Source organism: Tasmannia lanceolata, unplaced genomic scaffold, assembly GCF_043159265.1.
Source record: "Tasmannia lanceolata isolate RefF3 unplaced genomic scaffold, GAP_Taslan_0.1 ptg000005l, whole genome shotgun sequence".
NCBI classification, from domain to species: domain Eukaryota; kingdom Viridiplantae; phylum Streptophyta; class Magnoliopsida; order Canellales; family Winteraceae; genus Tasmannia; species Tasmannia lanceolata.
The window spans coordinates 11,260,419-11,275,855 of record NW_027518682.1 but is presented as its reverse complement, the minus strand read 5'-3'; the positions used below and the strand labels follow the sequence as shown (position 1 = coordinate 11,275,855).

The window sequence follows — 15,437 nt, the reverse complement described above, 5'->3', positions numbered from 1 at the left end:
GGTGGGACCGCTTCACATTCAACTAAGGGCCCCTTATCGCTGAGATGGTTGGCCCTCTTCACCTTCGACTAGTATACTACAAGAACAGTTACTGTCAGGGTCAATGCTAACATTAAGCTTGTGGATCCTCATGAAAAGAAAAAATCAATGGGTTAGGTGAGACCTTAATCATGGCTTGATGGGTTAAGAGGTCAGGATCAGATCAGGATGAGGTCCCTAAGTTTCCTTTTTTATCATTTTTCATAATAAATATGCCACCATCAACAGTGAGTAAGAAAAATCTGCACAAATCAAGGAATTCACGACAGAAAATTTCCATTTAGGTCTCTAATAATTAAACCTGTATAAATTTATAAGAGGAATGATAGAATGAAGGGTGCTCTTGCAAAAACCAACTTCAAGGGTGCCCTCATTGGTCAATTTCAGCAAAGTGCATTTTATGATGGCACCGAAAAAAGTGGATGGCACAATAAAAAGTGGAACAGCTTTGATTTTTGCTGAAATCGACCAATGGGGGAGCCCTTGAGGTTTTTGCAAGAGCACCCTTCATTCTATCATTGCTCAATTTATAATCTCTTATATTTTATTGCTTTGACAAAGAAACAACATTGTTCTAATGTGAATAATTCCTACTTTTATTTCTAATACCCAGAACCCTACGATCTAAGCTATAAGAGAGTACCTTCTTAAGAATTATTGTCAAAACGAACAATAAAGCCTTTCGAAGTATGTGTTGTACTGCATATAAGTACATATCAAACATTTTTCAATATTTCTAATTACATTCATTGCGGTGGTCACAATAGTCATGAATTTCTGCGTGGCAACAACAGAGACATGTATAGAATCCAGTGCACGAAAAACATTAGCAAAACTAAGACAAATAATTGGCCGAAGGAAGTGCTACATTCATGAGGTGAGGGGGTGTCTAGGAAGTGTTTCCTTGTAATATAATTAGTGGTGCCCGCTAAGACAATATGGGTCCTTCCTTTGATTGATATGGACTATCTATGTGATATGCCTTGCTTTGTATCTCTTGTGGCCTAAAACCCATGCTAGTACAAAAAATGAGTATTGTTTGTCACTCAGTACCGTTGCCCTTACGTAGTTTTGTCCGTCAATATTTGATTACAAAAAGTAAACATGATCCTAAGATGAGATAATGGGCATGATTTTGAAACATAAAAGAACTAGATCAAAGTCAGTCAAATGGATGGTTCAGATCAATAAATGGGCTGGACCCAGCAATAGTTGCATTGTAGTGAGGTCCCGTCCCAACAAGAAACGGGTGTGGCTCTTCAGCTAAAGTCACGGGTTTGCTCTCCGGCGACGAGTGTTCCAAACCCGCCAGGCTTAGCCGATGCGCATCCCTACCCATGAAGGGGTGGGGACACCCTTCGTCATAATAAAATAAAATAAAATACATTCCTCTTCGTACTAACAACCCGCACCTAACAATCCGAGTTTCTCTGAATCACGTTAGGAGAAAAAAAACATATGTATGTCTCTCCTCTACCTAACTAGATTACCCTCTTGGGAAGTGGGTCGACCTTCTTCTTTTAAAAGGGAATCACTAGAGATCATCACATATATGTTGCATCATATATGCTAATTTTTCAACATACTTTGTCTTATTCATGAGGTGTCTGCTGCGGTGAAATGCCTTCTGGGATGGTCCCTAACAAATTCCTAATAAAAAATTTGAAAAGTCTCACCAATCATCTTATTCTAAATTTTTGGATTAGCGGCATGCAAGAATAAGGCTAAATCAACCTTCATTTTTTAACTTTGCTTGCCGAGCCCACCATACACGAGGATGAATTAGCCCTCAGTAGTCATTGTCATTAAAAGGGGATGATCAAGTGTATGAAGTTATAGTGGCCAGTCTCCACGAAACGCTGAGCAGTTCCAATCAACAGACGAATGCCTTTATAATGGCTGCTGACTATGATTCAATGTCCCACCTTCAATTCATCTGACCCTGTCCAGATATCCCTTACTTCAGATCATCTACGGTCCAAAACAATTGCGCCAATCATCCCACTATAAACATTTTCTGTTGCTGATATTTGGACGGTAAAAAAGGTTTCACATTCAAAACTACAAAATTGATAAGATTTTGCAACAAGAGATCTAAAGCAGAGGCTTAAAAATGAACGGTCAAGATCAACCAATGGTGAGACCCACGAGGTCCCACCTCTGTGAAATTAAACTACGTAACTTTCGTACACCAAACACTACCGTCCGTTACCTAACCCACTATTGCCTGGATTCCCGGTTGTCTGAAATCTGTGTCATTTGTTCTTCACTCGCTCTCCTCTGCTAGTCCACACATTTCATCACATCACACGTATCATCTCTCAGCTCGCCATGGCTTGTTCATCGGCTCCTCTCCTTCTCTCCTACAATTCTGCAACTCCCATGGCTTATCTACCACCTCCCACGGCTTTCTCCCAAACCCTAACAATTCCAAAGTCCTTCGATGGTCTCAGAAAATCCTTTCAACCTCGCGCCACTCGGCCAATCTCGGCTCGCAACTCTTCGAGGAGGATTTTTTCCGTGAATGCTGTAAGTCATGTAGATTTCTAGGGCTTGGCTTTGTTTTGTTTCGTCTCGTTTCTGAAAGGATTTTCTAGGTGTTACTTGGATTGCGTGGATTGAAGTTTTAGGGTTTGGTTTTGACGGATATTGTGGAGAGAGATCTGATAACTTTACTTCCTTGGTTAATTGTGTTGTTTTTATAGTTTCCTCCGTGCATTTTTGTTTTCCTTGGTGGATTAGGGTTTTCTGGGTCCAATAATTCGTTTGGTACTCACAATTGCTTGTCATAATCTCTTAAACGACTGGGACTTAGAGATCACAAAGCATCACATGGAACGTGCATCTCTTTACTCATTCAACCAGCCACTGTCATCATATACGAAAACACATTCAGTCAATTAACTACCCTATGTTTTTCCAACATCAGCATTTGAAAGCCAATATGGCCTAGTCGACAGTCGACACTACTGAATACTAATATAGTCTTGAGATTGCAATCCTTTTTCCTTTTTTTGACATTAAGGGAGCCTGTGCCACTCCAAATCACGAGCCTGAAAATAGCTAATGTAAAGGTGGGGAGCAACCTCGCCTCCACCGTGAGATGCCCGATTCAAAAGTGAGTTCTGTACATATGACCAGCGATAAAAAAAAAAAAAACAAGAAATGATTGCTAAGTGGCGAGGAACGATATCTATCATTCAGCAAAAAACTTTGATGAATACCCTATTGGGGTTCCACGCAAAAGCAAGATCCCACATCGGGAAAAACAAATAGATGTGGATGGGTTATGAGGGAATGGTACCGTCCCTCTAACGGCTAGCTTTTAGGGGCGAGTTCTATCCGGTTAAATTCCCTTCGAATGGTATCAGAGCGCAGGGCATGGTATCCCCGGTTTGCCTCTGAGGGTGGAAATTCCCCTCGGGAAAGATCTTGGAAACTCCGGTTGCCGCGACGTGGAGGGGCGAGATTGTCCATGTTGCTTCCCCGTGGAGGGGGAGATTATTGGGCACCCTCCCTCTAACGACTAGCTTTTAGGGGCGAGTTCTACCCGGTTAAATTCCCTACATACCCTAATGTCAACTGGATTCTTTGTATTCCTTCTTTCCTTCTTTTAAAACTTAATGTTATAAAACTATTTTAAAGGGCTTCCATTGGGATCCCATAGTCAAGCAAGCAGCCAATGAGCTAGAATTCAACTATTTTGTTGTCTTGAACTAGCTCGATAACAACACAAAATGTTTATTGTACCAATTAATTTCCATGTTCTCCATAGCTTCTCCATAGCTAAATGACAAAATGGGGAAACTTGATAGTCCACACGACTGAATTTCCAAAGAGAACATGCATTCTCAAGGGCACAAATTGTAATTTATCTCAGCCCTGCTGGAAAAATACATGTTATGTTAGTTAAACAATACTTTTATAACATGTTTTTATTGTTAGTTAGTTACTTATCTGTCTGCATTTATGGTTCTGTCAAAGATATTAGTAAAAGTTTTAGTGGTTTTCCTCCAAGCATCTGATTTAGCTTCATTTCTTTCTTTCTTTCCTCATTCTTGAAAAGACCCTTCCATTGGTTGGAAACCCAGCGCCTGATTTTGAAGCTGAGGCAGTTTTTGACCAGGAGTTCATCAAGGTAAACAATTTTACGTGGCCCTTACGTTAGCACAGATTATACTGCACATTCATCTGCAATCAAGAAAATGTAAATCTGATTTATCTTAATGCAAAGGATGATATATTCTGCTTTTGTTTTTGATAGATAAACATGATATATTGTTTTTCTAGAAAGAATATATCTTAATGCAGAGAAAACTATACCTTAGCTTACATATTGAACTGCGGAGAAGTTCTCACGGTTTTTAGATGGAAAATGGATGTAAACAGAAACTATGTTTCTAATACATTAGTTGTGTATGTAAGCAACATAAATAACAAATTAACTGATTATTCACTTCCAAGCATATACATTGTACTAATTGTTAAATGATTGAATAAACTGTCTTGGTCTTGTCCCATGTGCCGTTTGATTACCACATAAGTGCTTGCAAATTGTGGAACAGGTAAGAAGAGCAGCCAAATGTCATTATAAAACAAACTAGACATTTTCTTTTGGGAAATGATATCTACACCCTGTTTTGATTAATTTACTTCCCACTTTATTAACTCCAAATGTCATTATTCAACAAACTAGACATTTTCTTTCGGGAAATGATATCCACACCCTGTTTTGATAAAGTACTTCCTACTTTGTTAACTACTATTTTAGTGGCTATTGAGAGCGTATTGGGAATTGTAACAACTTTTAGAAGCAAATTAAAGAAGTCTAAAGTAAAGATTGGAATGGTATCGTTGAAGAAAGGGAGTGTGGATACTAAATAGCTTTCTTTTTCCTCTTTTTACCAATAAAAGTTTCTTACCAGTTTCTTCTTCTTCTTCTTTTCATTTTTGAATTCCAATTGAAAAAAAGGGCGGCCCTAGTGCACGAGGCTCCCGCCAGTGCGGGGTCTGGGGAGGGCTAGATGTACGCAAGCCTTACCCCTGCTTTGTAGAGAGGCTGTTTCTGTGATTCGAACCTATGATCACTAGGTCACAATGGGGCAACCTTACCGTTGCGCCAAGGCTCGCCCTCTTCTGAATTCCAATTGAATAATTCGAAAATTGATTGCTCAAGGAAATCGAAAGTTTTTCTTTTGTCATTAACTACCCTAGCTGACATTCCAAGCTATACAGTTTATAGACTACATTTGTTCGATAGTGGCCATTTACCTATTCGATAATGTCCTATTGCCCATCTATTTGCCTTCAAAGTTCTGCTGTCGCAGATAGTTGATCCTTACAGTTTGATACTTGTTCACATTAGCTTTGTTTGCATTTTCATTCAGATTTTATGAGTTATTACTCATTGAAAAAAATGATTGCTTCATCTCAATGTTGACTCTTTAGGACAAAGTGTTGTTTCACTAAACTACCTATTTTCCATGTTATTTACGTTTTGTGATGCATCTGTTTAATGTTGGACCAAATGCACAGAAGATTTTTATTTTCTTAAAAAAAAAAAATATTCCGGGTTTTAATATAACGACCTCGTAATACAAAGCGGTCCCTCATTTTGGCATAGTGTGTCCCACCCTTGATTGATCTAAATTCTGCACTTCATAGCTCTTGCATTGGACTTTCTATGGACCAAAAATCAGACAATATCCCAACCCTTACTTCCCATAATATTTAATTTTTGCTGTTAATTATGGACGGTAAGAATGTATTTTCAAGCAAAAATTCACATCCACCAACAAAAAATTCACATTACTGGACATGATGATTGCATGAATGATTGGCTTGATTTTTTGGGTCATAAGGGGTCCAAAGCAAGGGTCAAATGAATGGTTCAGATCAATCAAAGGTGGGACCCATTGTACTGTAATGGGGGTGCTATATGTATGTATGTATATTAAAAAAAATGTATGTATATATGTCCTTGCTGATTATGATTTTTGTTTCTAAATTAGATCGTGAGTTGAATGTGGAATAAATGAAACCTGATGGTACATCCCAGAAAGTTGGAGTAATGGAGATGAAGTTTCAATCTGGTTAATAAGGCTAATATGGGCCGTCATTGCTAATTAAAACTTCCTTGTCACAGGTTAAGCTCTCTGATTATATTGGGAAGAAATATGTGATTCTGTTTTTCTATCCACTGGATTTTACATTTGTTTGTCCAACTGGTAAGTTTGGGGCCTCTGTTGCATATTAATACTAAGTTGAGTTGAAAGAATCATAATCAGTAGACTGGTTGTGAGTGAGTACTGATGTTTTTTCCTTTCACAGAGATAACTGCTTTCAGTGACCGATATGCAGATTTTGAGAAGTTAAACACAGAAATATTGGGTGTTTCAATTGACAGTGTGGTAAGTTGATCCCTATTTTGTATAAAACACGATTTGATGACATTACCTTAGTTCCCTTATGATCTCGTAGGCATATTGAATATTGTGTAGATCTGTGAAAGGTGAGGTTTAGATGATAATAATTGGAAATCAACCTGTATATCGTGCATCTGTTATGTCTTTATCTTACAGTCCCAAATACATCATGGGTCCTACTTGAGGTCTACAATTAGCAATGGTCTTCGTGATCAGTTTGACATGAGACATTTCTAATAAAAACTTATGCTGTGTTTTCTTGTTGTTTCAATAAAAAAAACTTATGTTTTTTGAATGATGATGCATCTTATTGAAAGAGGAAAACCATGACCGAGATAGTCTGAAACAGGACAAGCGAAACGAACAAGCAAAAGCTGCACATAAAACTCCTTCGAACAAGGAAAAATTATAGTGGAAGAAAATAAAAAAAACTCTCTGCCTGATCTCTGTCAACTCCCATACAGACCAACCGTTCATCATCACTCTTGACCAATCTCCTAACTTACTGAATACTGAAAGTGAACCGGAAACTCCTTAGCGTGATCTTGCATCTCTTCAATCATGTCCACGAATCTCTATTGGTGGGGATTACTTCTATCCATCCACCTTGTAACATTGAGAGAATCCCCTTCCCACGACTCTTCTTTCAGTGGACCTATAGCCTCCAACAACGTTCTCACTTGCGTCCCGTTAGAGTTCTTGATTCCGATTGCACCAAAAGCCCAAATCCTGCGGCCCGACTCTTCTCTTAAAGCTCCCCCCTACTCAGACTGGACATGGATTGCCCAAACTCGAGCCATCAAAGTATAGCATAATCGAGCTTGGATTTGGAGGGATCCATCTCGGTAATGGTACTTGGGCCCTCTCCTGAAATATATCTCCCTCCAGCACCTGCTCAGTACTAGAAGTAAATTTGAAACATGGCAATATCTTCACCCAAGCTGTTGTGAGCGCCATAACTTTCATGTATATGAATCGTGTACCTTTTACAAAACTTTTGAATATGCGGGTGTTTCTCTCCTTCCATAAGACCCATATGACGACTGGCAGAACAACTCTCCATAAAATCTTCTGTTTTCCTCGAACAAGGCACGTAGGACTAACAATAGAACAAATCTGCCATTCGAGCATGGAACACCCATGACTCTCCAAATCTATTGAGGTTGCAGTTCCACATGTCTCTGGCTAACCTACAATGATTAAACAAGTGGTCCACTGACTCACCTCCCTCCACACAGAGCGCAGTGATCTTCAATTAGAAACTTATGGTTGCAAAGGTGGTCCATTGTCAAAAACAGTGTTTAAAAATGCAGATATGACATAGAACGCTGCCAAGAAAAATCCTCATCGACTCGGCTCAGATGCGGCCAATAACACGGTGGACGTGGTCATATCTCAGGAGAGTCGAAGGAGTTTTTTATTGACTCTGTAGGGCAAAATGCGGAATGCGGATGCGGTACTATGCGGAACGCGGCCAAGGTGAAAGGGAGTCGACTCGGGCAAGTTCCGAGTCGAGTCAACGAGTTTTTAAACACCGGTCAGAAATTCAGAATCTTATCCTGGAAAGCAGTCTAGCCAAAAGCACAAACTCTCGGCGGTGCAGGGATATGCCAAACTTTGATTAGGTGCGAAAGGGAACAATATGGTGATAGAAAGACTTGACGCTAAAAACTCGGAAGAGTCCCAGATCCAAATCCTTTTATGTACTCATGGCTTCTTCATGTAGCAAGAGTCAAGAGAATAAAAAAAAGAGCCATCTGATAAATCTCTCCATAAAAAAGTTCCGCCTAAACTTGATCTTCCAAGAGCGAAATCCTAATTGCCCTTTTTCCATTAAATCTTTCTTTTACCAGTTGAATGATGGGTGTAGCCCTGCTTCCAGTCGTGCTCGTATTTGGCGGTCTATTGCTCCTCCTCGTATCGTGGCTTTCGCTTGGACGGTCTCTCCTAGACGCATAAACACCTGCGACCGCTTAAAGAAAAGAAAAGTTAGGCTTGCTAGCTAGTGCGTTTTATGCCGCAAGGAGGAGGAATCTTTGGATCACTTGTTGCTTCTATGCCCTTTCACTTGTACAATTTGAATGGGTATCATCAAGTTTTTTGGAATGTCATGGGTATTTCAAAACAGTATAACCAAGGTGCTACATTGGGGTGGTGCTTTTCATGGTTGTATTGGGCAACGTATGTGGATGTCGATACCATATGCATTAATTTGGTAATCTGGATAGAGCGTAATAAACTAATAATCGATTTTTTCATGAAAAGGCGAAGAGTTGGCATCATATTGCCCTTGACATTAAACTTATTCTTATAGCTTGGTCAAAAGGAGAGGGTGGTCTTCCTTACATTGTTGGGGCTATCTTGAGGAATTGGTACTCGGTTATATCAGAGAAAAAGGCTGTTGTGAAAGCTTCCCTAAGGTGGAATCCCCCTCCGGATGGGTGGTTTAAATTGAGCTTTGGTGGCAGCTCCTTGGGCAATCCTGGCAGGGCCGGTATTGGTAGTGTGGTCCGTGATACAAACGGCCATGCACTAATGTCGTTTTGCGGCCCGGCGAGGTCCTGCGACGTTAATGAAGCTGAAGCGAGGGCCTTATTGTTTGGGTTGAAGTGGTATGAAAAGCATAACTTGGTCCTCTTATTGTCGAAGGTGATTCAAAAAATACCATTGCATGGGCACCCAATAGAAGCTGTGGGCCATGGAATCTTAATAATATTTTAGACATGATCCGGGACTTGGTTCGTCTTATCCGCCCTCATATACAGCATATGAGGAGATCCGCTAATACAATGGCGGACGGTTTGGCAAAAGATGGGGTTAACTCGGAGACCGTTCAAGTGTTTTTAGGGACCAGTTGAGGGGGCTGAATGAGTGGCAATCCTTTCTGTAACACCGTGTATTAGTGTGGCTTTTTCACGTATGGTTGGGGACCTCTTGTCCCCTTGATGTAATCCTTTTTTCTATCAAATGGAAACTGTTACTTTTCAAAAAAAAAAGAAAAACCTGGATCTTTGAAGAAATCTAAGTCTTGATCTACTGGAAGCAGTCCTGAACAAAATCATCTTTCTTTGTGGTTACAATGTAAATATCAGGGAACAACCCCCCTAAGAGTCCATCTTTGAACACCTTTCAAAAAAAGAAGAAAAAAGAGTCCATCTTTGAACCATCTATCATTCCATAATCCAACCTTGTCTCTTTTATAAACTCTATACCTGATCCCTTCAAAAAACTTATATTGCTTCCTCGGGATGTTTCATACTGCCAATCGACTACTTTACTTATCTTCCAATATCTAGTAAGTAATTTATAGTCACATTCTTCCAAATGTCCATTAATAAGATTTAGATGCAAGTCAATTGAATGCAAGAGAACGCTATAGGGAACCGTCAAATGTTTTAGCGGCACCTTAGAAAGCCTATGTGTGACACATATATCCCCGAATATTCTATAAACAGTTTCACTTGATGAGATCTTATTGCGACACATACAAGCTATGGAATAAGTTGGCTGAACCCATTCTGTGCTACTCCTGGAAGCCATTCTAGAGTTGAGGGGACTAAGATCCTTTGCGCTGAAGCTTCAGTGCAGCAAAATCAGCCATTCACTTTATTTGAAAGGCTGTGATTAATAGACAAAAAACATACATTGCTGCCTGTTTTACTTTTCATGCGACTAACTTTGCCACGACGGATTATAGGTCACCTCTCTTTAGTTAAGAATATTCTTTCCTCCACAACCTTTTTCTGTAGCATTGCTCAGTAAATTGTACTTCATCTCTCGTTGATTTCATGTGGGTCAGCTGTATCGCCTTTATGGGTCCAGTGTGAGGTTGCACTTTTATTTATCCTAACCAGAGATGCTAACCATATGACTTCTATGAAGGCATTGTGGTTGAGTTTGTCTTTGTTAACTGGATACATGTTACTTTGGAGTGTGGACGCTGAGACATAGTGTCGGACAAATTCTCTAAAGCTCAACATAGACATAGGAGTACAAAACATAATGAGCAGGAAATAGTAAAAGCTGGCAGTTTTGGAATTTTTATGAGGATAAGTCTTTTATGTAATCATTTGTAAGTGGGCACCTTGAGAGTGGTAGTGTGAAGTGCTGTGTTGCTCATATCCAATGCTGCCAGATGGCACCTAGCGCTAATAAATAATCAGAAACATGATTGGAAATAGTGAAAAATCTAAGAGAAATTTTTTATCTTACCTTTACACAATCTAGTATATAAGAAATTTAAGGACATTCCATTTCCAAATGCTTCTCATGGCACACGATACATTTATATGGCTGTTGGCTGAGAATGAAAAAAATCTGTCTTCTGTTGTTACCTCTTAATAGGAAATTAGGAACACAACCTGTACTTCTAATTTATGTTTAACATTTTCAAAGAGTAGTATTATCATTTTTGTTCCTGGGGGGGGGGGGGGGGGGGGGGGGGGGGCTTTGGTAAACTGAGAGTACTTTGAAAATCAGAAAATCTTCCCCAGTATAAAAAAATTTATGCATAGAAAATCTAATCTTTTTTTCCCGTTTATAGTTGGATATTATAATCTAGATATAAGTGGAAGAAATTTTTTGGGATTGCATTGGAAAGAACAGAATGTCAGGTTGGCAGCCGGCCGTAAACTTTGCCACTCTTCTATGAAATGAACCCAACTAGTTTGGGACAAAGGCTTAGTTGAGTTGAGTTGGAAAGAACAGAATATTGGAGCAGGATTTACCCTTATGGAGGACCTGCAATGAAATGTAACTAATAATACGTTGAAATACTGTCAAATAAATACACCGTCGATATGGCAACACAATTTGTCATATTATCTTCTATTGAGCAAAGCATAACTTCTAATGTTTCAGCTAGATCACTATTTTAAGTGTTTTTATAATGGTTTAAGTATATTTTTTAATTGTTCTTTTCTCGGTTTTCTATCCCCTTAGTGCTAGTTTGGAAAGCAAAGGCTACTGGACTTGTTTGAATAGTGATCGGCATTGGTATTTACATACTTTGAATAAGATCCCAAAGTACAACGGCTAACTATGTGACCAAATCAATTTCCCAAGCATCATGTTCACTTTGAAGTGATTCCTCAGTAAAATCAGGTTCTTTTGTTTTGTCTTTGATGGTTGAATATGGTACTGGTTAGATGGCTTATATGCTTTCCAGGTATTTTGGTGGATGAGACATTTTTTCATATATGATATTCACTTGAATCTTTAATTTACACATTCTCATGGCCCTTGTCATCTTTCTACTGGAAATTTGTTTTTTTCCCTATATCCTGACAATAGTTATCATTATACCATGTAGTTTTCCCATCTTGCATGGGTTCAAACAGACAGAAAGTCGGGTGGACTTGGTGATCTTAACTATCCACTGATTTCGGATGTGACCAAATCAATTTCACAATCCTTTGGTGTTTTAATTCCACAGCAGGTATGCTGTTACTCATTTTTAATTGGTATTTTATTTTTGGAGCAAAGGATTTTTCAACTTGTCTTCTGTGACAATTTTTTTTTTTGATTAAAAAGCTTACTGCAGTCCATTAATCATTGCAATTATTCATGATATATCTCATATTGCGATCCAAAGGAACTATAATTTTGCTTTTTCACTAGATCTCAGCAATTAATAAACCGCTTCTCGTTCACTATCATAGAGATTCAATGAAAAAGAACGGAAAAACGATTTTTTTTAGGGAATGGAAGGGGTTGTTTAAGTCGCTTTTGGTTGATCTTTTGGAGTGATCTTCAAGAAGGGTCATCACTCCCTTCATACGCCTTGCTGCTTCATCTAAGGGCATGCTCCATGAATTTTTTTTTTTGATGATAAATTAGTTTCTCAAGTGAAGGGAGAAGGCGTAGGGCGGTGGGGGGAGGAGAAACTTGAGAGGGCACAGATGAGGAGAGGGTGAGAAGTGGATAAAAAACAAGGAAAAATCCAATCATGTTTTGGGTGGAGATTTTTGTTTCCTTGTTTTTTAGGCTATTCTGACCCTTTCCTCTCAGTCCCTCTTGCGTCTATCCCTCTCCCACCCTCCCTCACTATTGGTTTAGCTAATATTCCAGGAAAAAAATTCATGGTAGCCAAACATGCCCTAAGTATGTTTGGGCTAGGTTGCTGTGCTTCTTTCACTCCCATCTCAATTAGAGCTAATTAGGCTGATGGGCAAGCCCATTGCAATGGTGTGGGGGTGTCAGAGGCTGTTTGTTGAATTACCTTTTGGTTTGTAACACTAGGGTGTTCTAGACTAACCATAGGCACAATTGTTAACATTCGCATTTTTTCCCCAAAATAATGGTCTGTTTGTACATTCAACACCAAGTCAAATCTTGATCCATTACAGAAATTTCACGGAAGAATCGTACTATTTTTTAAGTGTACGGAAGAATCATACTATTTAAAATTATTTAATGTCACGTAGTACATATGGATATAAAAAAACTACAGTTTTGATTCTTCTCAAGAATTCCCTGATTAATTGTACCTTTTTCGGCGTTCTCCCTTGTTCGTTCTTTTTTGGCAGGCGCAGCGCATGAGTGCGCACGCTCATGCGCACTGTGTGCTGTGCGTGTGGGAAGGTACGGCCATGCACATGCGCGCACGCGTGTGTTCATGCGTAACACACGTGTGCATGCCTGTGTTGCCTCTGTTCAAGATAAGATGATATGCCACTATGAGATCAATGTTTGAATTCGTATGCTGCTTATGAGGATAGGAAGAAATATCACATGCACGCTAGTTTATGTTGTTTTAAGATACTAAGTATAGTGGAGTTAGACCTCATATATGTTTGTATTTGTTGTTTTAAATTCATATGCTTTCAATCTTTCAAACTTATAGAGAAAGCCAACGAAGAAAAGGAGGATTCAAGAGGGGAGGGGATGGCATTAGTTATTCTGAAGAAGCAGCAGGATTGCAGGAAACTAGTGGTTCTCAAAAGTAAAACATAAGCATCTAAGGAAATGCAGTATAAGATTATATCAAATAATTTAGAATATGTATCCACATCTAGCGAAATATGAAGCAATCATATTTAGTGATTTAATGATTGTGTATCAATACCTGAAATATCTTGATTTCGAAAATGACAAACAACGAGTAATAAGAAGTTGATTCACATGAAGGCAGTCCTGATGGAATTGGTACTAAAGTACTAGTTGGAGGCAGGAATAAGGCAAGATCTTGGCTGCACAAGCTAGAGTAATGTTTTAAAGGGCAGAGTGCAAAGCAGCTGTTTATGCAGAAGATTTCTGTTATGAAGGGTTGAGCACGAAAGGATGAATAAATATCCGGGTCGGAAATTGAACTTATGAGGTTGGAAAGATGGTGCACTTGAGATATATACCCAGTGTAAATCACAAATACATTAGAAGAATTCACATATGATATCGAGAGTGCTAACATTCAAAATGATTTTTACTGTCTTTTGTGTATGCACAGCATCGGTCTATAATTAAGCCCGTAACCTATGAAAAGGACCCGTTGTTGCATAGTGTCAGTACTGTCTTTTGTGTATGCACAGCTTCGGTCTATAATTAAGGTCTATAATTAAGCCCGTAACCTAAGTAAATGAAAAGGACCCGTTGTTGCATAGTGTCTCTTAATCCTCTCTTACAAAGGTTCTATTCCAAATTATTGATTTTCTATTAACCTTTTGCTCATTAATACAAAGCTGAACTAAGAAGTATCCCCAAAAAATACTAGTCAACTTCCATTTTGTCTATTTGCTCTTAAGAATTTGGATTTCATGTTAGTATCAATTATTTATTTTTACAGGGGATTGCATTGAGGGGACTTTTCATCATTGACAAGGAAGGTGTGATTCAGCACTCCACCATTAACAACCTTGCCATTGGCCGGAGTGTCGATGAGACAATGAGGACACTTCAGGTAAGCAATGAAAAAGAAAGGGAGAGCACTTTCACATTTTCTTAGGCTAATAGAGAGCTTTCCTCTTATTGAATCCCTTTTAATTGGAATGTCCTGTAGGCTCTACAGTATGTCCAAGAAAACCCAGATGAGGTCTGCCCAGCTGGGTGGAAGCCGGGCGATAAGTCAATGAAGCCGGATCCCAAGCTTAGCAAAGAGTATTTTGCAGCTATATAAACAAACGTTAGCAGTATCTCTGCTGCATTTTTTTTTGTTGAAGAGCTGCAAAGGGAGTTTTATTTCCTGCTTCTAGTCTTCTCCGAGTTTAGAGACGTTCCTTCAGTCCATTTTCTTTTTTAATTTAATGGGATATTTCCCGGGTTTTGAATTCATTGCCCCGGTGCCGCTCTCTCTCTCTCTCTCTCTCTCTCTCTCTCAGCGCTGATAAATTTATTCCCTGCCATTTGATATTCACCCCCTTGTCGACATATGTAGATTGAATTGGATCTAGATTCTTGTGGAGGGAGTTTTCTTCTTGATAATGAAGAAACTTCTTGTATGTGATCAAAACTTTCATACAGTAGCCATGAAATTGAGTACTCAGCAACTGCACTCGGATTAAGTATAGCCACAACAAGATGCTCTACTGCCTTGGAAGAATGCTATGAGTAAAGCTTCTGGGTGTTCAACAAGGATGGGGTCCTCAAAGTCACCTCTCTTTTCTTGTAGAATGCTGTTGTCTTGTGAAATCATTCACATGCTTAACACTTGGTCAATATATATGAAATCATTTACATGAAGCTTCTTGGTGCTTCATGGCTGTGTTGAGAAACCTATGGTCAATATACACATAAAACTTGGAACAACAGGTTTACAAGAATAAGAAAGGCAATTTCTGTTCAATTTACAAAATAAGAACCAATTTCTGTTAAATAAACACTATTATTTATGAATATAATAAATGGAATTTCAAACCTAATTTACAAATTAGGTAATTAGATCTTTGCAATTCAGAACATGGGCAGTTACATCTTCGTTTCGTGATAAATCCGATGACTGGTCTATTTATCTTCTCAATTTGTGTCTGGTGTGAGGGGATC

The 15,437-nt window shown here is 38.9% G+C and overlaps 1 protein-coding gene across 1 annotated transcript; it reads left to right on the top strand.

Moving 5' to 3' along the window:
* The first annotated feature begins 2,296 nt into the window (after positions 1–2,296).
* On the top strand, positions 2,297–14,875 carry LOC143877478 (2-Cys peroxiredoxin BAS1, chloroplastic-like). Its single transcript, XM_077379531.1, has 7 exons — positions 2,297–2,568; positions 4,106–4,177; positions 6,185–6,266; positions 6,370–6,449; positions 11,776–11,901; positions 14,245–14,358; positions 14,458–14,875. Exons 1-7 carry the CDS (start codon positions 2,371–2,373, stop codon positions 14,572–14,574), a joined length of 789 nt encoding a protein of 262 aa, XP_077235646.1. The 5' UTR covers positions 2,297–2,370; the 3' UTR covers positions 14,575–14,875.
* The last annotated feature ends 562 nt before the right edge of the window (positions 14,876–15,437 follow it).

Excerpts from the sequence above, each read along its gene's own strand:
- LOC143877478 (XM_077379531.1), top strand. The coding sequence starts at position 2,371 with ATGGCTTGTTCATCGGCTCCTCTCCTTCTCTCCTACAATTCTGCAACT. Across the intron at positions 6,267-6,369 it reads TACATTTGTTTGTCCAACTG|AGATAACTGCTTTCAGTGAC; the intron begins GTAAGTTTGGGG and ends TTCCTTTCACAG. Across the intron at positions 14,359-14,457 it reads AGACAATGAGGACACTTCAG|GCTCTACAGTATGTCCAAGA; the intron begins GTAAGCAATGAA and ends AATGTCCTGTAG.